Consider the following 26,296-nt stretch of genomic DNA (forward strand, 5'->3'; position numbering starts at 1 on the left):
AACACTGTCTTTAGGGAGACCGTGGTTACCTGTGAAACACATATATATATGAGATCTCCAGTCTTACACAACAGATTTATGACTATCCTATCTAAACAGCAATAATCTGGTCCTTTACACGCCCCCATTTTTAACATGTCAGGTGAAATTCAGTCAATACTACACTATTTTCCTGTTCTACACCATGGCAGTTTTCGCTCCAGTTCAAGTGACTTCCACTGCCATTCGCAAGTGGTATTAAGCGTTACGTAACAACAAAGGAGGCCAGTTGATGTATACTACATGGCCAAAAGTATCTGGATACCAAAGACGTCTATAATACCTGGATAGAGCAAATGTCTAACAACAATGCAAAAAGTTTTACATTGAGAAGATATTTAGCGGTCGCTGATAAAAGCCTCACCGTTGCGGAGCAGATCTCTAGGGAATGGACTAGCCTCGCAGTGCGGTCTGCTCTCAGACAGGTGCATCTTTCTCGGTTCTCCCGAGCGATTCGAGTCCCCGCTGCTCAGCAGGGCGGAACAGATCACCTGGATGAACTCGTTGAGGACAGCTTTGCCAGGCTGGTGGCTGTTATAGTGGCCATTACTGTGAGGGAAATAAGGCCGAAGGTGCTGAATGAGATCGTTCAAGTCGGGCTGCTGCTTGGCGTCGTCTTTACAGCTATATATCAACTCTCCACCCTGAAAAAGACAAGAGCGACAACAAATTCAAGCTACCTTTCTATCCTGCACTGCCAATGAACCAATGGTTCAAAATGGTTCAAAATCAATTAGAAACCCATTTTTAAGTGATACTTTTTATTGTAAAATTCCAAAAGCTCAAGGTCCCTTTACAATCAATGTACAATCCATTAACCATCAATTCAGTCATGCAAAAAATGTGTAGCATTTACAAGTTAAGCCATTTATGTTTACCTTAAAGATTTTCAAGTTGTTTTGAGGTTCCTCTAACAAGTTCTTCATTGCAACATACATTCGCTGTTTGCTCCTGGAATACAAATTATACCAAATAATTTTAACCCATATTATTTAATAAATTAAAGATACCTCGGAATTTGTGTTTATTGCTCTTTTCCAACACGTTAGGGCCCAAATAATAAATGTACATATTTTTTTCTCAAAACATTGCTTTTACAGCTTGTATAAATCATATGTATAAATCATAAAAAAACATTGAAAAGATTAAAACATTTGCCTCGAGGTCAGCTGCCTTCTCAAAAAATGCCGGCATGCTACTTGAAGATAAAGTTTTCAAGTTAATGCCAGAGTTTCTAAACAAAGTCCCCCCCCTTTTCAAATGTTGTCTCCGAAATTTGACAGACTCACTCTCCAGCCTCTCAAATGTTTGTATCCTCCAGGATTAAAAATTTTAAAAGGTAAAATGTGTGATTTCTGGAACCGAACAAAACTGCAAAAATAAGGTGTTTTCTCACTATGTAGTGATAATCTCAGTTGAATCATCTGTTTTAGCTTTCCTGTGACCCAAGAAACAGAACAACATTTTTAAAGCATTATAGATTTTAAGGCGAGTCACACTCTTTCGCAAAGATTTTAATTATAGGCTTTTCCTAGAGGAAAATTCTTTGCTTTGACAAAGGGCAGTGACGTAACCTGGCTGGGTAAATATCTTTACTTTGCAACTTTCTATTAGTATTGTTAACAATGTTGGCTAAAGGTCGTTACATCAGCAAAAGATAAAAATCAGTTTTCAGAAACTGAACTGATGACTCACCCTGAAAAGAGATCCAGGGGGCAATATCTGCTGAGTCGCTTCCATTTTCCATTAGCTAACTGCAAAGGACAACTTAAGCTGTTAGATGTACACTTTACAAATCAGTGGGTTGTTTGGGCTGGTATCAAAGATTTACTTGATATACCTTGATGTTATCAGACACAGAATGTCCAAAATGTTTCAATACAATGAAAGTAGTGGTGTGATCTCTTCGATTCACAGTTCTACTATTTTGTCAATTAGATTCAAGGACGATTTTTGCAAATTCAGAGCAATTTGTTTCGATTAAAAAAAATTTTTTAAATGAGTTTACAGTACTTTAAATTAGGGATGCACCGATGTATCAGCTGCCGATATTTATTGGGCAATTATTGACCAAATTAAAACCATCGACAAATCGGTTTTAAGCATGAAAATGGCAATAGGAAAAACCGATGGTTCATTTATAATTATCACCACACTTTGTAAAAACTCTTTGAATTCAGGGGACAATCCAGAAATAATAATAACCACAATATGTCAAAGGGTTGGCACTCTTAAGAACATGTAACATTTAATTTTTATTCTCTCGTTCTCACATTAATGAGGAAAACCCGTCGTTATGTGTCACTTGTGAAAGCAGCACTTACCTGTACATGATGAGGTAAAATCATCCAAAACGCTTTGAAACCAGCAAACTTTGACTTCTGAGACATTGGTATGGTATCCATTAAGGCTGCACGATTGATTAAGACTGAAATCGCAATGTGGTCTTCCGCGATTACAAAATTTTGAAAGACTGCGTTTAAAAATAGACTGCAATCAGGTCTTCAGTCAGCATTGTGTAAGCAAGCGGCGCCCTCTAGTGGTCTGGACGGCATTTTCCATTATCTATTACATCACGATAGAATTTAAAAGGCCGTTTTGATCCTTTGGTAAATTTTTATTTTTCCATGATGTGGTCGTCATTTCCGTGGAATTGCCCAACATATGCATAATATGAATTTGTGATGTTCTATTATATACAGTAAAAATGTAAAATGCGAGTTCTGTTGTTTTGAACTGCAAAAACACAAGTGCAGAAAATGTTTTAGAAGTACAAAATAACACTTTTTTCTACATCAATTGATATTTTGTTATTTTTCAGTATTTTTTTTATCTTCTATTTATCTTTCATTGTGGTGCTCTTTAAAATTTTTGGCCTGTCATGTGTAAAACAGACCCAATCCTTGTTCAAAGGAAATTATTTATTGTAAGAAAAAAAGCTTTTGTACCTCTTTGAAATATGTTTTAAAAATGAACAGTAATCTGATGACAAAATAAGGTAAGTGGCAAAATATCAGCATTGGCCAATTGTTTTTTTTTTTTAATCGGTATCGGTCAAAAATGTTCATATCGGTGCATCCCTACTTTAAATACTTCTCCTAATGTGTCTTTGACAATAAAAAGAAGACACGCTACTTTGGAAAATTTTCATTTTCGGGTGAACTATTCCTTTAAGAATTGGTCTATCAACATGTTGTCGGCTCTGCTCACCCCACCACTGATCCACCAAATGCCAGCTCATCTTCTGCGGTCAAACCCCCAAAGGGCAGATAATGATAGTCACTTAAGCGTACAGTACAAACAGAACTCAGGATGTTTATACTACAACACATCATCCACTTTCTCTTCTGTTTATGTTAAAGCAAAAGATCGCATTTAGAAATCCAGTTGGCTTAATGTTGTCAAATCATCAGTTACTTCACCCACAATGAATTTGGACCAAGTGAAAATAGATGATTTCTGAACAATTAGTACTTGCCTTGAAATGCTGATACATGCAGAATCTGCATACTTTGCTCTTGCATTCCTTGGTAATGTGTCTTGAACAGGGTAGAAATCCACATTTTGGCTGGAAAGTAAAAAGAATGAATCATTTAATTGCAGCTTAAAGTCAACATTCGCAACCCAATTTGCTTCCGTAATATTATGAAGCTTAAACAATGACTTGACTACATTTTGTTCATTTGAATTCTAGACACAACACTGGAGATTTTTCTGGCATATTTGATAAATTTCTATTATTAAACAGATGTTTTGTTTTTAACGTTTTAGCGGCGGGATTAGCAATAAATTTTCCGATTATGAAATTACAGGTTCAAAACTTTCAGAATAAGAGGAAATTCAAACTCCAAATACAATTCTCTCAAATTCAAACCTCATAAATTCAGATTTGAAATGAACTAGACCAAAGTTCAAGCTTCTGTGTTCCACAGGTTAAAAAAAAAAAAAAAAAAAAAGGTTATCAGAATAGTCGAAATGAACATTTTGGCCAATCACAAAGCTTCCAGATATCTCTGGCATGGCACGATGTAGTACTGTATATTAGTTATTATTGAGCCAATGTTCATTTATAAATATTATTGTTAATTCATAATGCATTAACTAATGTTAACAAATACAACTTTTAATGTTAAAATGTATTAGTATATTTAGAAATTAACATTGGCCAAGATTAGGGCTGGGTATTGATACAGACTTCCCGATTCGATTCCGATTTCAATTAGATATCGATTCATATGGGTACATTTCTGTTACAATGTCCATTTTGCTTAAATATAAAAGATGTTCTCTCTCAGCTAATGCTCTTAATTATGAAGGAACCTTCTAGGCAACCCATCAAAGTGCAATTCAAATGATATTTTATCATTAGTTTTTCATCAAATTGGTCACTTTAGCTTTTGAAAATGTTTCAAATTCAGTCTATTCCATCAATTAATGTCTTGAAATTGCATATATTATGTTGCATATATTTACTTGCATCATTTGTACTATTTACAAGTATTTACATTGATATGTAGAACACGCGCTTAATCAGTACTGTCTCTTTAAGACTAGCGGCATCAGCCAGTAAGTGCATATAACGAGAGAAGACGTGCTTGGTTTCTTTAGCGCTATTATCTATGTGTGATTAGAATTAAATGTTTCTTTGTTGTTTTTAATCAACAAATGACTGTAAAGAACAGAAAGGGTATTAAAAGAGACATTATTCAATAACAGATGGATCCGTGGATCTCGTCTTTGAACACACGATTTCAACCAAACTTCTACTCTCAACCTCTGTGCTAATAACTTCTCCACTATACTACTCAATCACTGGTGAATGAAATCTGAACATGTACTAGCTAGTGGGTAATCACAGACATTTTTAGTCACATAGTGCGAGATTTGGTCGCACATGCAAGTGATTTACTTGCATTATAGAGGGTTGCCACAGAGTGAAAGATCAATAATGAGATTTAAGAATCGATATCGAGATTCTTTGTTTGAACATCGCAATGCATCGGAAAATTTATATATTGTTACCCAGCCCTAGCAAAGATTAATAAATGATAAATAATGTTAAATCAAAGTTTTGTTCACTGTAGTTCATGTTAACATCGGACTGCTGCAGAAAATTCTGGTAGCTCTGTGATTGACCAAAATGCTACGTTTGACTATTGAGATCCTCTACTCTTCCCTGTGGGACATGAATTTTGGTTTAGTTTGTTTAAGATCAGAATTTCTGAGATCTCAATTTGAGAGATTTGTATTTTGAGTTCTAGATTTGTTCTTATTTTGAAAAATGTCAATTTATAATCTGAATATTTATAGTAGGGCAGTCGATTGAATGCGTTAATTCAGTGCAATTAATCATATAAAAAAAAAACATTGTGTCCCCGGTCCTTAATAAGGAATATTCCTTCCATATAAGCAATTCAAGCATGGAGTACCACCTATTTTCTCCAGGGGGCAGTAAGTGAAACTCGCTGTATAAACAACGCGCAGCTCAGACAGAGAACAAACCACACTTACGCCGGGTTCACACATCCTCCTAAGCAGCGCATTTTCGTTTTGGCGCCCATATTAACAGATGACACCGTTTACACTTTAAGCGTGAGTCGCGAGGTGAAGTGTCCCAGACACGACAGTGAGCAGATAGTTTTGCCGTTGAGCCTGTTATTGTCACGCGGCTCACGCTGAGCTCAGCGGCTCTGGGTGTAGTACAACACAACAATAATCAGGAGATTATTGAAAAGACACAAAAGCAAATCAAAATTATTCAAACCGAACCTGTAGCACACTACAATTTATATGTCTGCATGCAAGTAAACTCAATAAAATAAATAAAGTAAAGAATTAATAAACTGCCGGACCTTTTGCCATTCTGTGTATATAGGTGAACAGTTTAGACACAACATTAACCAATCACAACCAAGTGTGCTGATAAAGATGAAGTGCACGTGACAGCCCGCTGTTGTCCTTGAAGCAGCAATAACCGCAGCTTATTACGACCTTATTAAAGAAAACATTTGGTGTAGGACCCCATAGATAACTTTGTTTCTTGCGCAGAGGCGGTTCTGTTACTTGCAGAAGAGACGCGGCCAATGTGGACGTCCAACGCGACCGCCCCGCTCACGCCACACTCACGAAGGATGTGTGAACCCGGCGTTAGACAAGCCCTTATAATACATTTCGGACTGATTGACGAATTCAATTGCAAAATGGATTGTTGTGAACTGTAGGCCAATGATAACCTTATGTTCAGTAATATGCAAATAAATAATATATTGCATTCTAAAGCCACTTTTTAATGCTTAACTTGTGTGCCTAAATAATGTAATGCATTTTAATTTTCTGTATTATTATATATATAAAAATAAAATAATATATATATATATATATATATATATATATATATATATATATATATATATATATATATATATATATATATATAATTTATAATTATTTAAATATAACTATTTATGATTATTAAATCATTATATATTGAATTATTGTTATTTGAGGGGCTTTCTCAGCAAATAATTATGTATGTGATTAATTGCGATTAATCGGCATACCATATAATTAATTAGATTAAAAATTAATCGAGATATATACAGTATATCAAATATGGTACTTAAGTCATTGTTCTTGCTCCTTTAAATTTTACGTATTTCAAGGCAAAACAAGATTTATTTATTTTTTTTAGATGGGAACTTATTTTATGCATTGTTAAACTGATTGGATTGTGAAAAGTGGGCATTCAATACCAGAATAAAACCAGATCTGAATGGGAGTTTGCTCAAATAATGCTTAAATAGCTTTTTAGCGATTGGTGAACATTATCAAATATCCACCGTGGCCTCAGTGACATCAACCGAAAAGGAAAGTCATTTCAGGAGCAGAGCAAGTTATTACATGTCAATAAAAGATGACAAAAACAAATCCTGCACGATAAGACCAGTATTAAGAAAGTAAATTGGGTCAGTATTGATTTTTTATTGACTTTTCAGTTAAATATTGAGCTGAAATATGCATGCTATATGCAAAAAAGGGTTAGTTGTGTTTATTAGCACACACAAACAAGTCTTTCAGATTGGATTTACACCACCATGTGATTGAATTCCACAAACAGAGGCAATGAGTCATTCAGCAACTGTGGTTTAGTTCCCCTACTGTGGTCATTTTGCTTAAACTATTTGTTTTAAAATAGCCCAAGTTGAGTTCCTAAAATTGAAGATATGGGAACTTCAAAGGTTCCAGTTTAACAACCGTCATTAAGCCAACATAAAGACAACACCCTAACTCCATGAAGACTAAACCATCAACAATGTCAGTAAGTTCAATGACCGACGTGCTGAGTGAGACATGAGACACTAAAAGTCAACACCATCTCACTCAGTACTGTAGTTTTGATGGATAGAATAACACCTGTGTGGAACTGAACAGGGAGTTGTTTGGGTTAGAAGCAAAGTTCACCTTAATCTCGACGCAAATAGGCGGTCTGTGGTCAGTGAGGTGGTGGTGGAGCTGGGTGAGGTTGGGAAGACATAAGCCATACCCACTAAACGTGTCCATGACCTTGTCACAGCGTAGTTCTGCAAGAGAGAAAGATCACAACAATGTTATGCTACGTCAAAACCTGTCTAAGGAAGTGACTGCATACTGAACCTCTAAGAGAGTGAATCTCACAAAACGTCCAAGACACATTTCACTCCAAAATCAAAAGAGAATAAATATATTTATTTAAATACACCGATCAGCCACAACATTTAAACCACCTGCCTAATATTGTGTAGGTCCCCCTCGTGCCACCAAAACAGCGTTAACCCGCATCTCAGAATAGTATTCTGACATGATATTCTTCTTACCACAATTGTACAGAGTGGTTATCCGAGTTACCGTAGACTTTGTCAGTTCAAACCAGTCTGGCCATTCTCTGTTGACCTCTCTCATCAACAAGGTGTTTCCGTCCACAGAACTGCCGCTCACTGGATGATTTTTGTTTTTGGCACCATTCAGAGTAAATTCTAGAGACTGTTGTGTGTGAAAATCCCAGGAGATCAGCAGTTACAAAAATACTCAAACCCGCCCATCTGGCATCAACAATCATCCATGCGATTATCTAATCAGACAATCGTGTGGCAGCAGTGCAGTGCATAGCAGCAGTGCAATGCATAAAATCATGCATATATGGGTCAGGAGCTTCAGTTAATGTTCACATCAACCATCAGAATGGGGAAAAAAATTTTTCTCAGTGATTTGGACCGTGGCATGATTGTTGGCGAGATTGCATTGAATTTGCAGAATTTCACTGAAATTTTAAATGCTGGAAAATCCATGTTTCTTAAATTCTCTCAGTCTCACGTGAAGCCCTGCCCAATGGAAGATACGCACACGCCACGCACATAGATATTTACATATCGCGATATACACAATATAACAAAATCTCTGTTGATTGACACTTTATATCATTCCAACGATATATATCATCATATCGCCCAGCCCAAGTGGGTTATGCGCTAAAATTTTCACTAAAACAACACACAAAAAATCGTAATAGTACTTATGGGATTTATTTTCTTTCATCAAAATTAAAAGTTTCCTTTCTTTTGATTTTGAGGAGAAATATGACCTGTACGTGTTCTTGACAGGGTTCGTGAGATTAACCCAAGTTTTAAAAGGCCTAATATAAAATAAAACATGTAAAGTTTGGTCATTCATACCAGGTCGTTCTTGCTGGACTTTCAGTGACAGCTGTCTCACAAAATCCAATGGTAGCTTGACGACCTCCTGTGAACATTCGAGCCATTATTTTCACCATATTCACTGGGTCACACCTTGCGTTTAAGCATTATGATGCAACAACGTATACAAACATTTGAACAAAGACGTTAAACTTGTACTTACTCCACTGTGAACGTATTTCTCCCCAAGCAAAGGCTTCATGACATATTTGCTATAATCCACAATGTTGAGGATGTGCAGAAAAGCTTGTTCTGCAGTCTGGAAAAATAGAGGTAGGAAAATTATCCTATACTATACAGCGTGACAATGCAAATATTCCAAACAAAACAGTGCAAAACAATATTGTGCAAATGTCACATTAAATTTGATGTTACACATTAGGCCTCATTCATGGAAAATAAGCAATAAGCATTCATAAATACATTTGTATGTAAATTGTTTCAGTGAACACTCAAAAAAATATTTTAGCCTATTTTTAAGATTTACGCATTTTAATTTCATAACAAAATTTCATTAAATTAAATTGTACTTTGGAAAAATAATTAAATTAATAAAATGTTAATAGTATAGAATATTTATATTTAGTATATTTCATATAATAGTATATTTATATAATACATATTTTTGTATTTTATTTGGTGAAAGATTCCTCAATTTAATTTGATGGAATTTTGTTATTTAAAAAAAAATGCGTAAATCTTAAAATGATTTTTTTTTTGTGTGTGTGTGAACTGAATGCAACAATTTACATTAGCATTGTTTTATGTACAATTACACCAGAATTTGTTCTGGCCCAATGTTGCATTGAACTGAATGCAACAGTTTACAAACAAATTTGTTTTAATTATCCACTAAAAGAAAAGGCAACAATGCCATTATGTATTGCATATCTGAGGAGTTTGGGAAGCAATACCGTGAAGTAGATTTTGGGAAGTTGTACCTGTCGTGTATGCGCGGAATCTTCAGAAGGAAACTTCAACAGACGCAGAACTCGGCAATGCTGTAACGGGAAGTTACATGTTTGTAAAGAAACTAAAAATCGTTTCACACAGGCTTATTTAGACCTTTGTACTGTGAAAATACAGGAGGAAATCTCTTGTGAGCACCAGTAGTGACCGAGATTTCATCTTCAGATTTTACCGTAATCATGACCCACTTACTGTTTTGCTAAAAGGGGATTCCTCAAACAGTTTTGTTGATGACTGAACTGGGCACTTTGTGTGGACAACAAACACTCAGCTGTGAGCTGAAGAAACAAAGTTTTTCCAAGAATGCGGTTTGACATGAAAAGGTTCACAAAGGTGAGAGTGACCTCATTGTAATGATGATAAACTACTACTGGTGGTTTGTTTTATTGACTGATAGAACTAATGGGCTTTTAAACGCAAAATAGTTAAATATAAAACATACTTGCTTAACTTGCAAGACTTGCTTAATCCTACTTCAAACTGACTAATCTTCAAACGTAAAATGTCTTGGTCATATTTCACCCCAAAATTCAAAAGATAAGAAATTATATTTGCATAAAGAAAATGAAGCATTTTTGGACCATTAGAATGTTTTATTACAACATTATTTTCATGACAATTAGGCACTGTGTGGTTTATTTTAAATATAGTAAATGGCAATAATTGTACTACAGTAATTAAAATAATCCTGTCCAGACAATAATTTAATAAAAATTTAAATTAATATTTTTAATGAATTAAAAACACTTTAAAAATCTACTTAACTATATAAAGTTAAGTAAAATATTAAAATGAAGAGAAAAAAAAATCTTTCAAAAAATAATATTTTAATGAATTAAAAACACAAAAAATTAACTTAACTATAAAAAATACAATATTTTTTTCTTCATTACTTTCTTAAAAAAACAAAAACTAAACTATATAAAGTTAAGTAAAATAATTAAATGAAGAAAATTTATTTTTCTTTAAAAACAAAATGATAATATTTTTAATTAATTAAAAACACTTTAAAAATTAACAACAATTATTTCTTCATTACTTTCTTTAAAAATGTACTAAACTATATATAAAGTTAAGTTAAAAAAATTTAAGTAATGAAGAATAATTATGTTTATTAAAAATAAAATAAATTAAAATGAATAATATTTTTTATTAATTGAAAACACTAACAATCAACTTAACTATATTATTTTTAGAAATGCACTTAAAAAATGCTATATGTTTCGATGGTAAACCAGCTACTGGTCCTATAATAATTTTTTTCTTTCTTTTTAATTTATTAAAAATAAAAAATAAAAAAAAGAACTAGAAAGAAATGTTATTTAGCAAAAAATATGAAAATGTTATATATAAAATATATTTAACATTTTCATATTTTTTGCTAAAAAAAAATTATTTCTAGTTCTTTTTTTATTTATTTATTATGGGGTACAATTTGAAATATAATACTAGAAACAGAGATAGACAAGCCCTGGCAGACTCCTGAACTGGTTGGAAAATAGCATGAAAGCTTCACTTATTTTCCACACCCAGTTTGACATGATTACATCAACATATTGGTCAACGCTGTTGTCTCAGAAGCTTCTTGTGGTTGGATACACACAGTGTCATAATCTGTAATACAAATGCAGTCCATTTATGACCATGAACATTTGTTCCGCCAGCTGATTATTATGCATATTTTGTCCTGCTGCTGGTACAATCACAAATGAGCTGGAGGTGACGTTCTTCCTCTCAATAAAGTATCCTTGATTTTAACCAAAAAAAGGACTTGTTATTGCAATCCTATCTGATATTCACCTACTGTATATTATTTTTATTCTGATAGCAAAAATGTATATAAATTATTTTCATTTTATTTGAAGACTTTAATTATACAACATAAACAGATTTATTTAACAATTTCAGGCCTAATAGTTTACACAGATTTCTTGTAATGGTCTTTTTAAATATCTTAAAATAACTATAATGCTCAATGCCATTAAGCTAGCAAAATAAAAATACGTTTTTTTATTGAACAGTATCCCAGAAAACAATTACTTATATATAAAAATAAGTTCAATATATACAGGGTTCCAACACATTTTGACCAATGAATTTGCATGACTTTTTCAATCATTTGTGGTTACTGGATATATATATATTTTAATAATTTAGATTAAGATGCTAATAAATGTATTATTTATGATAATGTATTTAAAAAATGCGAATTTATTATTCACGAAGAAAACCGCTAATTTATTATTTGTTAATAAATCTGCAATTTATTATTCATGAAGAAAACCGCTAATTTATTATTCAATAATACATGGCTAAAGTGTTATGCATTATAAGCATTAGCGATTTAGTATTCGCTAATAAATTATTTAAACCGATTCGTGTTAGACCGGTTCGACCGATTCGTTGAAAATAACTCAACGAACGATTCACTCACAAATTGGACACGGCTTGTGAGCGAGTTTCGCTCAACACTAACACAGAAACAATATCTAGCCGAATTAAATACTTTACAGCATAACTACCGTACTTTCACTATAGAAATTCCCATGACTTTTCTACAACTCCTTGCCATTTCCAGGTCTTTTATGACCATGCAAATATTTAAAGACACCAGCATCCTGTATTTTCATACCGATCGTCAAGGTGTAAAACGAGTCTAAATACAAGAATCATAATCTGTGGCGTTAAAGGTTTCCAACTTGTCCTCTGAAGCTTCAAGGGGGCATCTATTAAGTGTATATTATCTTATCTCACATGGTTCCCTACAGGGCCGGCCCGTGGGTTTGTGGGGCCATAGGTGAAATCATGAAAATGGGCCCCCCGGTGAGAAAACTGTCATAACTTTAAACGTGATGAGTGAATTTTTTTTAGATAGAAAGCACTAAAAAAGAAGCACTATTCTGTATAGCTCGGTAGATGACAAATAACACGTCCAATAGCATTTTTTTTTTATCTTAGGTTAAAATGCACATGCATGCGTAAGGGAATATGTGTATTTTACGTGCTGTGAGAAGTCGCCATTTTATCGCCTTATTTTGATCGCATTTTTTTTCTAGAAGTACAAATAAACCAGTGTCTCAGTTAATATGAGGTTATGGAAACTGCAAGATAATTACTGGGTAACATTTTACAACAAGGTTTGCATTAGGTATCATTAACGTTTATTAATCTTGACTAATGTCAATTTATAAAAATACAATTGTTTATTCATGTTAGTTCACATAGTGTTAACTTATACAACTGTCAATGTAAAAATGGACTAGTATATGTCGAAATGAACATTAACCAAGATTATTAAGTATTGTTCATTGTTTGTTCATGTTAACTAATGTAGTTAACTAAAAGTTGGCCAGAATGTGTTTAAAAGTGAATAAATGTTAAAACATCAGTAAAAATCAGGTAACTACAGCAATGTGTGTGTGGGGGGGGGGGGAATTATGTATAAATACAATTACATATTTCAAATAAGGCCTATAAACACAACACCTCGAAATATATTTATATATTATATATTTGTAAACAAATGTAAAGAATAAAAACATACCTTGTAGAGAGCAGAGATCTTTGCAGATAGGGTAGTTTGGTTATTTTCCAGATTAACTGCTCATATTTTCACTCTATTGGAGTTTTTGCACCTTTATATCGGCAGTGTTTTAATTCCTTCCCTAGCAGATTATTCTTGAGAAAACGTGAAAAGCCCTAATGATTTAACAAGCGCTGTTTCTGCTATCCTTTACACAAAATAAGCCTCAAATAGCCTCAAAGCAATATTTTTCATAACTTATTTCCTGTGTTTCTATCAGGCGTGCGCATTATTCAGCAAGGTGTGCGATCTGTATCTAATAATACTGTGAAAAGAAGCCGTGCTCCGGTTCCCGGCGATGATTTGCATTATGAATAAATTATGCAGATTAGTGTTTACCGCTTAGCTTTACTTCTTGGCGATTTTAGATATAATGCTGTCATTTTATTTGTTGTAAATTTCTGTTATTTGTCTTTTCGTGATTATTCAGAGCTCATTTTTAGTTTTCACCATCATTGTGATTTGTATGTTAAATGATCAGGTGCACACGTGTTCCACGCTCTCCTGAACGTGTGCGGGACAGAAACCATTGAACTGTGGAAAATTTCAAAATAAAAGTCATCGAAATTAATTAATCTTATGACTTGTTCATAAAGTTTGCACTTGTTCGCGCCTCGCGGCCCCGCCCCCCCCTCCCCAAGTCAGGTCGGGCCCTAGGCAGCCGCCTGTTTCGCTTATAGGACGGGACGGCCCTGGTTTTCTGGTTTTCTATGGAAACCCAAATGAGAACCTCCCACAGACTTATACATCACTATTGACCATTCATTCAAATGATCAAGACTTATATGGCTTTATACAATGAGCACAGCACAAATTGAACAATATATACCTAATGACACTGCAATCCTGGAGGAGAAAAGGAAGTTTAAAGTCCATACAATGGGTGTGGCAGAGTAAAGAAACATGTAAAACATTCACTTTATTAATGATGGTTTAGCCCCAGCTAGGTGGCTGTTAGCTTTAAACCCCTGTCAGCACACTTTTAAGGCAAATAAAGGGTTTGTGTGGGTCTAAAAGGGATATATAGCGTCTAGACTTCGTCCAAGTCCTTTCCAAAAAGTTTGATTGGATTTCTTAATAATCAGATTTGATTGAGTTCATATGAATTCTGGCTATGCTAAGAGCTAGTAACTATTCACCACTCACCTGCGAATGAGACACAACCAAACTCTTGTTGCCTTCCCCGTGATATTTCCAGTCATTTTCGTCCATTTTATCCAGTTCCATTACCCAGAAGCGTAAACTGACGGGGTTCCGCGCAGATTTTGTCCTCCGTCGCGAGATAACCGGGGTCAGGCGTAAAACTTCTGACACACCAACGGGTGTCGCGCTACTACCGCTTTCTCCAAGACACGCCTCCTGTGCGCTCTCATTGGCCAGACGCGTGGGATCTGTTTTAATTGGCTGTGTGAGTCGTTGAAACGTGCGCCTGTTGATTGGATGTTGAACGTGGCAATCAAATAGTCGCCACCTTGATTGCAGCTGAAAATATCTATAAAAAAATGTCATGGATGCATGATTACTGTTTATCTTCTCTTTTTTTGTGGTTTGCTTGGAGAAAAAGGAAAAACTCAAAGGTGTATCAGTGGAGTTTATGCATAATTCTACAAATAATATAAACACAAAAAAATTATATATATATATATATATATATATATATATATATATATATATATAAAATAAAATAAATATATATTTTTAATTATTTACATTATTAAAAATGTATATAGATTTTAATTTATGTACTATTTTTCATTAATATACACACTTTAAAATATAAATATACATAAACTGCGGTTTTTTGTTTGTGTATTGGCAAAGAATTAGAAAACTTTGAACTAATTGTTTGTTGCAATATTATTTTTATTTTTGGGGGTTTGCACATAATTTGTTTGGAGAAAAAAGAAAAACTAGAGAAAATAAAAGGCTGTGTTGCATAATTATACAAATAGCATAAACACAAATATATATATATATATATATATACTGTATATATATGAAAAATAGAATATAATTTCAAATATATATTTCTTTTTTTGTTTTATATATATATATATATATATATATATATATATATATATATATATATAAAACATTATACAATATATATATATATATAAATGCTTAATTATACATATAATTTAAACACAAATTATATACTGTCTATAAAATACAAAATAAATATATATTTTTAAGTATATACTATTTTTTCATTATTAATATACACACATTTAAAAAATATATACAGTATATATAATAAATAAATATACATAAATTGCGGTAGTTCTGTGTACTGACAAAGAATTAGAAAACTTTGAACTAATTATTTATTGCAATACTCGATAATCATCTTTTATGAAAAAATACATTTGGAATGTACCCCAAAAATATTTTATTAAACGAAAGAGAAGAAATAGCATACAGATCATCCATAGATATCTGTAGATATATGCAGTTAGATATAGATATCACTGTAATTATTAAATATCTAAATTTCCTTTGAAGAGGTATTGTTTAGCTACTAGAATTATATGTATCAGCACAATAAATACTTTTTGGTTAATTGGTTGCAAATTCCATATAGACTATATAAATCAAAGTCTGGAAAGGGTCAATTGTTTTTAATTTTTAAACCTGAAATTCAGCTAGTTTTACAAATAAGAAGCTTTAACTATGTGTAACTCTTATGAGCTGTTTATTTAACGAATCCCCTTTTGTATGTTTGTTTCCTAATAAAGCATTAAAACTATGAGAAGGCTTATCAAAACATAAACTATACAAAATGCTCTATGTATGTCTTATGTTTTGAGTAGCCATGTAACTAATATATTTGGATGGAATAACCACAAAATACGTAATTCTTCTAGAAATTCATAGAAAACCTTTTAATAGAAATTTTAAAAACACATATTCAACATGACTGTACAGGGAGCTTAAAACATACATTTAATAAAAATACATCTGTTTTCACCATGAGTTTGATAAAAATGAAAACTTCACCACTGATTAAAACAATAAAATAAAAAGCAAATCAAATGTGAGCAATGCGTTTATTGACTATGCCCACAAGCAGCTAATTAGACTGATTCTTCAGCTAGAACAAGTCATCATGCCAAACGGTTTGGACGGACTCGGCTGTCCGATTCTCAGTTCCTCTTTGCAGCTGTCTGCTGGTGTCTGATTCTTGTCCGGAGGTGCAGACTCGTAGAGGACACAAATGGATCCGTCCTCTCCTATCCGGTAGGACACTTCGTAGGGGTCAACCCACATGGTGAGCTCACTTGGCAGTAGTTTGAAGAGCCGTTCCTTTGTGATTCCAATTGTGCAGGCGGCTTTGCCTATCAAAGGGTCCATCTTATGGTTGATCCGGATGCACCTGTAACCGGAACCTTTGCAAGGAGCATTTGGGAACCAGTGATGCTGGTAATGATCTGCAATGAACGAAGAAAGAAAATCAGACAACACTGCAAATAAAATGTGTATCATTTATGGTAAAGACCTGTGAAAAATATGACATGCATTTTCTTGTTAAATATAAAATGTAAACATATAAGGTTATTCATATGTTGTATTTTTAAGAATGGATCATTGAAAATCCCATTTTGCTTGAACACTGATGCAAAAAATTTGGGGGGGCCCAAACATGGCCTTATTGTTGTCAATGGCATGTAGCTTTCCTTGCCAAAAGTTTGTGCCCTTGATTTGTTTTCCTTCATGGAGGATGATGATCAAATTTTCGAGAATGGACTTTGGTGCTGCAATAAACTGCCTGAATATAATCTTCAGTGGCTTTGTTCAAAATAACAAATGTAGACACATTTTCACTATGCAATACATATTTTGGACGATGATGTATACTTAAATTCACTTCTGAACGCTGGAACAAATCGTGTTTGATCCCATCTTACCCCCCAAAGCTTCTTCCAAAGAGAATCTGAATTGTTGCAGCTGTTCTTCTGAAAGCAGTCTTGTTCCTCTCAATAGACGAGTGACAAAGTTAGCAGCAGTCGAGACCTCAGTTTTCATATTGATATTTTAGCATGAGCTGAAAGAAATACACCAAACAAATCTGTTTAAACAGTGGTACACGGTGAAATAAGAGTATAAGTGAGTTTTTGGTATCAATTAGTTCAAGTACAGCTGAACTCAACTAGCTTTGGCAGATTCCTTTGTTCAAAACAACACGAAAAAAGACCCTTAAACATGACTGACCTGCTCCAGTGAATCGGATTAAGTGCATAGAGAGTTTCTACAACAGTTAAGAGCGATTTGACCCACGTAGTCGAGAAAATTGGTAAATAAAAAAAGCTATTTTCGGCCACAACCTTTCTCCTGTTGCGGTTGTTCGAGCTCTACGTGCAGCTACAGATCTGCGATCAGATGGTAAACAACACTCTGCAGGCACGCGGCTCCGCCAATCAGAGAGTGAGTTCGCGTTGACGTCATGAATAGGTTATTTCCATAAAAAGACCGTGGAACTCATATAAAAAGATTCGACTAAATGGTAATAATGGGGTCTTTCCTGAGCCAATTCATTATTATTATTATTATTATAAATATATCTTTCACATGTTTTATAATAATGCCTGTTTTATATATAAATTATATATATATATATATATATATATATATATATATAAAAGTTAGAAGTTTACATACACCTTAGCCAAATACATTTAAACTCAGTTTTTCACAATTCCTGACATTTAATCGTAGAAAACATTCCCTGTCTTAGGTCAGTTAGGATCACTATTTTATTTTAAGAATGTGAAATGTCAGAATAATAACAGAGAGAATGATTTCAGCTTTTATTTCTTTCATCACATTCCCAGTGGGTCAGAGGTTTACATACACTTTGTTAGTATTTGGTAGCATTGCCTTTAAATTGTTTAACTTGGGTCAAACGTTTTGGGTATCCTTCCACAAGCTTCTCACAATAAGTTGCTGGAATTTTGGCCCATTCCTCCAGACAGAACTGGTGTAACTGAGTCAGGTTTGTAGGCCTCCTTGCTCGCACATGCTTTTTCAGTTCTGCCCACAAATTGTCTATCAGATTGAGGTCAGGGCTTTGTGATGGCCACTCCAATACCTTGACTTTGTTGTCCTTAAGCTATTTTGCCACAGTTTTGGAGGTATGCTTGGGATCATTGTCCACTTGGAAGACCCATTTGCGACCGAGCTTTAACGTCATGGCTGATGTCTTGAGATGTTGCTTAAATATATCCACATAATTTTCCTTCCTCATGATGCCATCTATTTTGTGAAGTGCACCAGTCCCTCCTGCAGCAGAGCACCCAACAACATGATGCTGCCACCCCCATGCTTCACGGTTTGGATGGTGTTCTTCGGCTTGCAAGCCTCACCCTTTTTTCTCCAAACATAACGATGGTCATTATGGCCAAACAGTTCAATTTTTGTTTCATCAGACCAGAGGACATTTCTCCAAATAGTAAGATCGTTGTACCCATGTGCACTTGCAAACTGTAGTCTGGCTTTTTATGGCAGTTTTGGAGCAGAGGCTTCTTCCTTGCTGAGCAGCCTTTCAGGTTATGTCACTATAGGACTCGTTTTACTGTGGATATAGATACTTGTCTACTTGTTTCCTCCAGCATCTTCACAAGGTCCTTTGCTGTTGTTCTGGGATTGATTTGCCCTTTTTGCACCAAACTACGTTCATCTCTAGAAGACAGAATGCTTCTCCTTTCTGAGCGGTATGATGGCTGCATGGTCCCATGATGTTTATACTTGAATACTATTGATTGTACAGATGAATGTGGTACCTTCGGGCATTTGGAAATTGCTCCCAAGGATGAACCAGATTTGTGGAGGTCACAATTTTTTTTCTGATGTCTTGGCTGATTTATTTAGATTTTCCCATGATGTCAAACAAAGAGGAACTGAGTTTGAAGGTAAGCCTTAAAATACATCCACAGGTACACCTCCAATTCAGTACACCTCCTGTCAGAAGCTAAATGAGACATCATTTTCTGGAATTTTCCAAGCTGCTTAAAAGCAGAAGCAGGCAAAAAAAAAAAAAAAAAAAAAAAAAAAAAAATCCAAACGCCTCGTTTAGAAGCGTCAAACTCATTTTTGTGTGTGGTGTGTCTAAACGAAAACAAAATGAATCAAAACGCGTTTGTGTTTGACTTTTGTCTCACGAGTATCTCCGTAGTACGTTCGCTGGTGAACTGGCTAATCAAATTGCACTGTGACACACCGGAGGCTGCGCTTTAATCAATCAGATGAGGCTGTATTACCACGTGCGTTTCCGTCTGGCCGCATGGTCCTCCCAAGCTCACAAATGCGGTTAAATTCAAAAGTCTTCGGTTATTTATTTATTTAGTCATTTAGGTTTATATTAATAGCTCAAAACCAAGTAGTTTTGTATGTTTAAATGTTTGTCCAACATGATCTTTTGAGGAACTGTAGTGTTTAATAGGCTGTTTGAGAGCGGACACTGAAGCTGCAGGTAATTAACATGCACATTTTGCAATAAATATGTGAATATGTGATTCTATAAGCCATTGTGTAAGTAGGTTAGGTGTTATTTGCAGTCTTTGGCGAGCGAATAACTGGCCTGGGATACTCTTAAGAACTTGGTGAAAGCATTTGAATACTTTTAAGATCAGCTTGTGTTTGCAATTGGATGCTTTTTGCTTTATTTGAGATAATCACATAGTTCTCTTATCATTTTCTCACCCTCATGCCATCCCAGATGTGTATAACTTTCTTCTGCTGAACACAAATGAAGATTTTTAGAAGAATATTTTCGACTCCGTAGGTCCATACAATGCAAGTGAATGGTGACCAGGCTTTTGAAGCTCCACAAAGCACATAAAGGCAGCATAAAAGTAATCCATAAGACTCTAGTGGTTAAATCAATGTCTTCTGATATTGAAATCCAGTTTGTTTTTGGTGAAAACGGACCAAAATGTAACTCCTTTTCACTTTACACCTTGTCATTGCAGTCTCTAGGCACGATCATGATTTCAAGCTCGATTACACTTCCTAGTGCTTGGCGCATGCACAGAGCCCTAGATGGCGCTATAGGAAGTGTAACGGAGCTTGAAATCATGATCGCCAATTAGGCTGCTGATGTCAGGATTTATAGTGAAAAGGAGTTACATTTTGATCTGTTCTCACCAAAAATCAGGATCACTTCAGAAGACATTGATTAAACCACTAGAGTCGAATGGATAAATTTTATTATGCCTTTATCTCCTTTTTGGAGCTCTAAAGGTCTGGTCACCATTCACTTGCATTGTATGGACCAACAGAGCTGAGATATTCTTCATTTTTCAGTGAACTATCCCTTTAAATTAAAAATTGTCATGTGGTGTTACCATCTGGATATTGTTAAAATATATATATATATATGTGTGTGTGTGTCTAAATAAAAACTGTAATTCTTGATAAAAGATATGTTGGCATGAGTAGTGCAGAATAATCTTTTATTATTATTTCATTACATTTTTATTCACATTTTGTTCAGGTCATTTGGTGTAACCCTTAGAAAACTTCACTTAAAAATCCACAATATTTGTAAAAAATATAATAAATAAAAAACATATATCCTTTTGTGTACACATGTATTCAAGGTGCAAGGAAATTGACCAATAAATGATGTATTTGGTGGGTGTAAAATATACTTTGAAAATTGAAAGTCTGCAATTCAAAATCTCATTTAAAGTTGGAAATAATTTTTTTTTAAAGAATTTTAACACAGTGTTAGAGTTCATTAAAGGGTCAAAGTTGTCAATAACTGAGTTCAAAGTAATTTTGATTTTTTTTTTTTCTTTTTTTTTTCTGGTGCTTAAAATAAAAAATGTCATGTGGTGTAACCGTCCAGAGACAGTAAACAAAAAATCCAAATAAAAGCTGTAATTCTTGATAAAAGATATGTTGGCATAAGTAGTGCAGAATAATCTTTTATTATTAATTTAATTATTATTCAAATTTTATTCAGGTCATGTGGTGTAATCTGGAAAAACTTATTGATATTCTTGACTAAAAAATGCACAATATTTGCACCAAAAAATTAAATAAGTGCCTCTTTGTTTGACATCATGGGAAAATCAAAATAAATAAGCCAAGACCTCAGAAAACAACTGTGGACCACCACAAGTCTGGTTCATCCTTGGGAGCAATTTCCAAATGCCCGCAGGTACCACATTCATCTGTACAATCAATAGTACGCAAGTATAAACACCATGGGACCACACAGCCATCATACCGCTCAGAAAGGAGAAGCATTCTGTCTTCTAGCGATGAACGTAGTTTGGTGCAAAAAGGGCAAATCAATCCCAGAACAACAGCAAAGGACCTTGTGAAGATGCTGGAGGAAACAGGTAGACAAGTATCTATATCCACAGTAAAACGAGTCCTATAGCGACATAACCTGAAAGGCTGCTCAGCAAGGAAGAAGCCTCTGCTCCAAAACTGCCATAAAAAGCCAGACTACAGTTTGCAAGTGCACATGGGGACAACGATCTTACTATTTAGAGAACATGTCCTCTCATCTGATGAAACAAAAATTGAACTGTTTGGCCATAATGACCATCGTTATGTTTGGAGGAAAAAGGGTGAGGCTTGCAAGCCAAAGAACACCATCCAAACCGTGAAGCATGGGGGTGGCAGCATCATGTTGTGGGGGTGCTTTACTGCAGGAGGGACTGGTGCACTTCACAAAATAGATGGCATCATGAGGAAGGAAAATTATGTGGATATATTGAAGCAACATCTCAAGACATCAGCCATGAAGTTAAAGCTCGGTCGCAAATGGGTCTTCCAAATGGACAATGATCCCAAGCATACCTCCAAAGTTGTGGCAAAATGGTTTAAGGAAAACCAAGTCAAGGTATTGGAGTGGCCATCACAAAGCCCTGACCTCAATCCGATAGACAATTTGTGGGCAGAACTGAAAAAGCATGTGCGAGCAAGGAGGCCTACAAACCTGACTCAGTTACACCAGTTCTGTCTGGAGGAATGGGCCAAAATTCCAGCAACTTATTGTGAGAAGCTTGTGGAAGGATACCCAAAACATTTGACCCAAGTTAAACAATTTAAAGGCAATGCTGCCAAATACTAACAAAGTGTATGTAAACCTCTGATCCACTGGGAATGTGATGAAAGAAAGAAAAGTTGAAATAAATAATTCTCTCTACTATTATTCTGACATTTCACATTCTTAAAATAAAGTAGTAATCCTAACTGACCTAAGACAGAGAATGTTTTCTAAATGTCAGGAATTATGAAAAATAAAAATAAAAAATGTCATGTGGTGTAACTGTCCAGAGACGGTAAAAAAAAAAAAAGGCTGTAATTATTTTTAAAATATATGTTTGTATGAATAGTGCAGAATAATCTTTTATTATTTAATTTCATTATTATTCACATTTTTTCAGGTCATGTGGTGTAACCCTGAGAAAACTTATTGATATTCTTGACTCAAAAAATTAAGATGTGTACACTTGCATGTATTCATGTAGGTGCAATGAAAATATTTTAACACCTTTTACTTGATGGTTACACCACATGACATTAAATCATTTATAGTTTTTATAAAGAAAATGCTATAAAAAATAGTGAAACCAACATGGACACAAAGATAACATTCCTATGAACATTATGTTTTAAAAAAACACTGGATTTAAAAAAAAAAAATTTTATCTCCTCATACAACCTTATTTGTCAATGGCCCATAAATGACATATTTTGTGGGGGTTAAAATATATTTGGAAAATTGAAAATCTGGGATTCAAAATCTAAATTGAACCTACAAATAAACAGAAAATGAATTATAGTTCATCTAAGCCACAGAATCTTATGTATAATGCTTCATTGATTTCTCCAAAGCTCCCGTTGACATGGATTTCCCTGCGAGTAAGCGACTGAAGGGCCATCAGTTGTCAGCTGGACCCGACACGTTTGATGACGACATCGATTTCACCCAGGACGACCTGGCCCAGATTGACATCATTGCATCACAGGCCATCACTAGAGACGGTCAGAACAGCGGGTTGAAGAGAACATTCGGTTCTGTGTTCGCTCTTGACGAGCAGAGCAAAGCACCTGTGAGATCCATCCGAAAAGCACTGACCCACGGAGACGAGTGCAGTAGTAGCACTTTATATAACGACAAAGAACCACAAAGGAAAGATGTGTTTGGTTAGAAATATATTTCACTAGTAAATTATGTTCATAGATGCATTGATATAAAATATTAACGGTCATTTGAGCATTTTTGCATGTGTGATTGACTCTAGATTGGTTAAACTGGTTTTGAAGCAAACCAACATGGTACCAAAATTATTTGTCTCTCACAGGTGATGGGCATTCTGGTAAAGACAAAGAAGATCTGTACTACAAACAATTAGAGGAACAACAAGAAGAACTGAAGAAAAAGGTTTGTGGTGTCCTTCGTAGAATACAGCAAAATGATTCATCCACCCCCAAAGTCCTCTTATAATGTAAAGGTCAAGGTTTCTTGCACTAAATAATATCAAAACTTTGTTTTACATGACCATTTTCTGACAATTAGAATTAAACAAGCTGTTTCTGCTGCTGTACGTTCATTTCAAAAGAGCAGGACAAGGCCCCTTTAAATCTCATTATTCATCTTCATCTGTGTTCACACTCAGCTGAAGGAGGTAGAGGAGGAGATCCTGATGAAGAACGGCGAGATCCAGGTGTTGCGAGACTCTCTGAGACTGGCCAGTCAGGAGAAAGAACAGCAGAGACAGAGCCAGCTTACTCTAGAGAAAGAGAAAGCTCACGCTCGGAGTGAACGAGAGAAGGAGCTCTCCAGGAAGGTGCGTCACATCTCGCCCATACACGGGCTGCCTGATGATCTCTCAGAGTAGGATGAGGTTCGATTAATTAAACATTTAAATGTATTGACAGTTTATGTGCAACTCAAAACGGTTGATTTCTTTCAGGTTCAGTCACTGCAGTCAGAGTTGCACTTTAAAGAAGCCGAGATGAATGAAATGAAAGGGAAACTCAAGAACGTTGAGTGTGGAGGAAAGATATGCGGCACACCTGCGCGAAACAAGTAAACAAAACAATTGTTTTTGGTTTTTAAAAAAATAAAAAATTATTTGATGCCAATAGAAACTGTTTTTGCCTGGTTTGCTACACTGTTTTCCCCGGTCACTTTACCAGTCCAATAATGTTATTCACATCTCTTTCATATTAGTTGGAAGTTTTGGCCTGACTTGCCACGACAAGACAATTTGTCAACTTTTTTGATTAATTGTATTTTGGTTGCGTCATGCTGGGTAGCCCTGCCCAGTGTTAAATCTCACTGGTCCAAAATTTGGTTTTGTTTGTTTGGTTTTTTTTTTTATGCAAATTTTTTTTATGCAAATTAGTTGGTTTGCTACTCTTGTTTTTGTTGTCAATTTCTGTCATGCTGGTACCCCACCTTGTGTTAAATTTTTTTTGTGTGTGTGTGTTTTGTTTTGTTTTGTTTTTTGGTTTTGTTTAGGTTATTTATTTTGTTTTGTTTGATGCAAATAGAAACTCTCCCGCCCATCATGAAGTGTCATTGATCCTATTGGGTTTGTTGTTTGTTTGTTGTTTTTCTTTTTATAATTTTTGGCTGGTTTGCTACTCAGTTTTATCCCCAATCACTTTTACTCATGTCCTAACCAGTATAATAGTGTTAAATCACATCTCAGACAAATAGTCAATCCCTTGATTTAGAAACCAGGCTCACTGTGGGGGCCAGTTCCCCTCTGGCTAAATAACATGAATATAATGCCAATATTAGTTATTTATGTGCAGTGCAAGTCATGGTGTAAGATTAGAAAACCAAGTAAGTGCTAAGGTCCAGTGTTTAAAAAAAATAAAAAAAATCCAATCTTTGATTTCATTGATACACTCTGCTAATCTGGAGAATTGTTCATTTTTGTCGGGTTTAGAAAAAATATAAAGTTGGGTATCGTCGGCATAACAGTGGAAACTTATTCCATGATTCCTCCCAGGGGAAGCATATATAAGGAGAAAAGCAGAGGCCCTAAAACTGATCCCTGTGGCACTCCATACTTCAGTTTGATTTGACAATTCCTCGTTTACACATACAATGTAGTAGCGGCCTGATAAATAGGACCAAAACCAAGCAAATGCAAGTCCACAAATACCAACATAAATCTCCAGCCTATTCAAGAGAATGTCATGATCTATCGTGTCGAATGCAGCACTAAGTTCTAAAAGCACTAGAAGTGAATTGCAGCCGTGATCAGATGATAAGAGCAAGTCATTTGTAACTCTAAGTGCAGTCTCTGTACTGTGATGGGGCCTCAGTCCTGACTGAAATTGTTCAAATATACCATTTCTCTGTAGAAATGAACATAGTTGGGAGGACACTACCATATCTAGCATTTTCTTCTTTTTTTTTCTCCCCAATTTGGAATGCCCAAATCCCAATGTGCTCTAAGTCCTCATGGTGGCATAGTGACTCACCTCAATCCAGGTGGTGGAGGACGAATCTCAGTTGCCTCTGCGTCTGAGACCGTCAATCCACGCATCTTATCACGTGGCTTGTTACCGCGGAGACATAGCGCGTGTGGAGGCTCACGCTATTCTCCGCGGCATCCACGCACAACTCACCATGCGCCCCACAGAGAGCGAGAACCACATTATAGCGACCACTGAGTTGGTCCTCTCACATTTTGTCTCCAAGAGAGTTGAGAATATCGATAAATGCTAATCCCAATGTATCATTTTCGTTATCTATGTTAATGTTGAAGGCACCAACAATTAAAGCTCTATCTACATTAACTACTAGATCTGATAGAAAATTTGCAAATTCACCTGAAATCTGAGTACAGCCTGGGTGATCTATATACTGTAGCAAGAGCAAAAGAAGACAGAGATTTTTATTTATATCTGACGGTGTCATATTAAGCATTAGTAGTTCAAAAGACTTAAACTTACATCCTGTCCTCTGAGTAACACCAAAATCTTCACTGTA

General features: G+C 35.0%; 3 protein-coding genes across 4 annotated transcripts in view; 1 reads left to right on the plus strand and 2 right to left on the minus strand.

Moving 5' to 3' along the window:
• Nucleotides 1-14,647, minus strand: part of ippk (inositol 1,3,4,5,6-pentakisphosphate 2-kinase) — a 19,452-nt gene extending 4,805 nt beyond the window's left edge. Inside the window, exons 1-10 of the mRNA XM_051694216.1 lie at nt 14,467-14,647; nt 9,710-9,769; nt 8,932-9,027; nt 8,748-8,814; nt 7,501-7,619; nt 3,518-3,607; nt 1,735-1,793; nt 918-990; nt 404-683; nt 1-29 (exon numbers count right to left, since the gene is read on the minus strand). The exon at nt 1-29 is cut by the window's left edge and continues 107 nt beyond it. Of these exons, the coding sequence (XP_051550176.1) occupies nt 1-29; nt 404-683; nt 918-990; nt 1,735-1,793; nt 3,518-3,607; nt 7,501-7,619; nt 8,748-8,814; nt 8,932-9,027; nt 9,710-9,769; nt 14,467-14,547 (954 nt within the window). The 5' untranslated portion in view covers nt 14,548-14,647. The remainder of the gene's footprint in view (nt 30-403; nt 684-917; nt 991-1,734; nt 1,794-3,517; nt 3,608-7,500; nt 7,620-8,747; nt 8,815-8,931; nt 9,028-9,709; nt 9,770-14,466) is intronic.
• Nucleotides 9,776-26,296, plus strand: part of atrip (ATR interacting protein) — a 27,921-nt gene continuing 11,400 nt past the window's right edge. Inside the window, exons 1-5 of one of the 2 annotated variants that reach the window (XM_051694210.1) lie at nt 9,776-10,070; nt 23,176-23,487; nt 23,646-23,725; nt 23,961-24,131; nt 24,258-24,373. In XM_051694210.1, coding sequence (XP_051550170.1) covers nt 23,187-23,487; nt 23,646-23,725; nt 23,961-24,131; nt 24,258-24,373 — 668 coding nt within the window. In that variant the 5' untranslated portion in view covers nt 9,776-10,070; nt 23,176-23,186. Of the gene's footprint in view, nt 10,071-19,432; nt 19,790-23,175; nt 23,488-23,645; nt 23,726-23,960; nt 24,132-24,257; nt 24,374-26,296 lie in introns of those variants that run through there. The other variant, XM_051694209.1, reaches the window with a different exon arrangement.
• si:dkey-42i9.4 (uncharacterized protein LOC492503 homolog) lies at nt 16,191-17,701 on the minus strand. Its single transcript, XM_051694227.1, has 3 exons — nt 17,533-17,701; nt 17,229-17,365; nt 16,191-16,751 (listed from the first exon to the last, which is right to left on the minus strand). The coding sequence occupies exons 2-3, from the start codon at nt 17,344-17,346 to the stop codon at nt 16,411-16,413; spliced, it is 459 nt and encodes a 152-aa protein (XP_051550187.1). The 5' UTR covers nt 17,347-17,365; nt 17,533-17,701; the 3' UTR covers nt 16,191-16,410.

Source organism: Myxocyprinus asiaticus, chromosome 49 (genome assembly GCF_019703515.2).
Source record: "Myxocyprinus asiaticus isolate MX2 ecotype Aquarium Trade chromosome 49, UBuf_Myxa_2, whole genome shotgun sequence".
NCBI classification, from domain to species: domain Eukaryota; kingdom Metazoa; phylum Chordata; class Actinopteri; order Cypriniformes; family Catostomidae; genus Myxocyprinus; species Myxocyprinus asiaticus.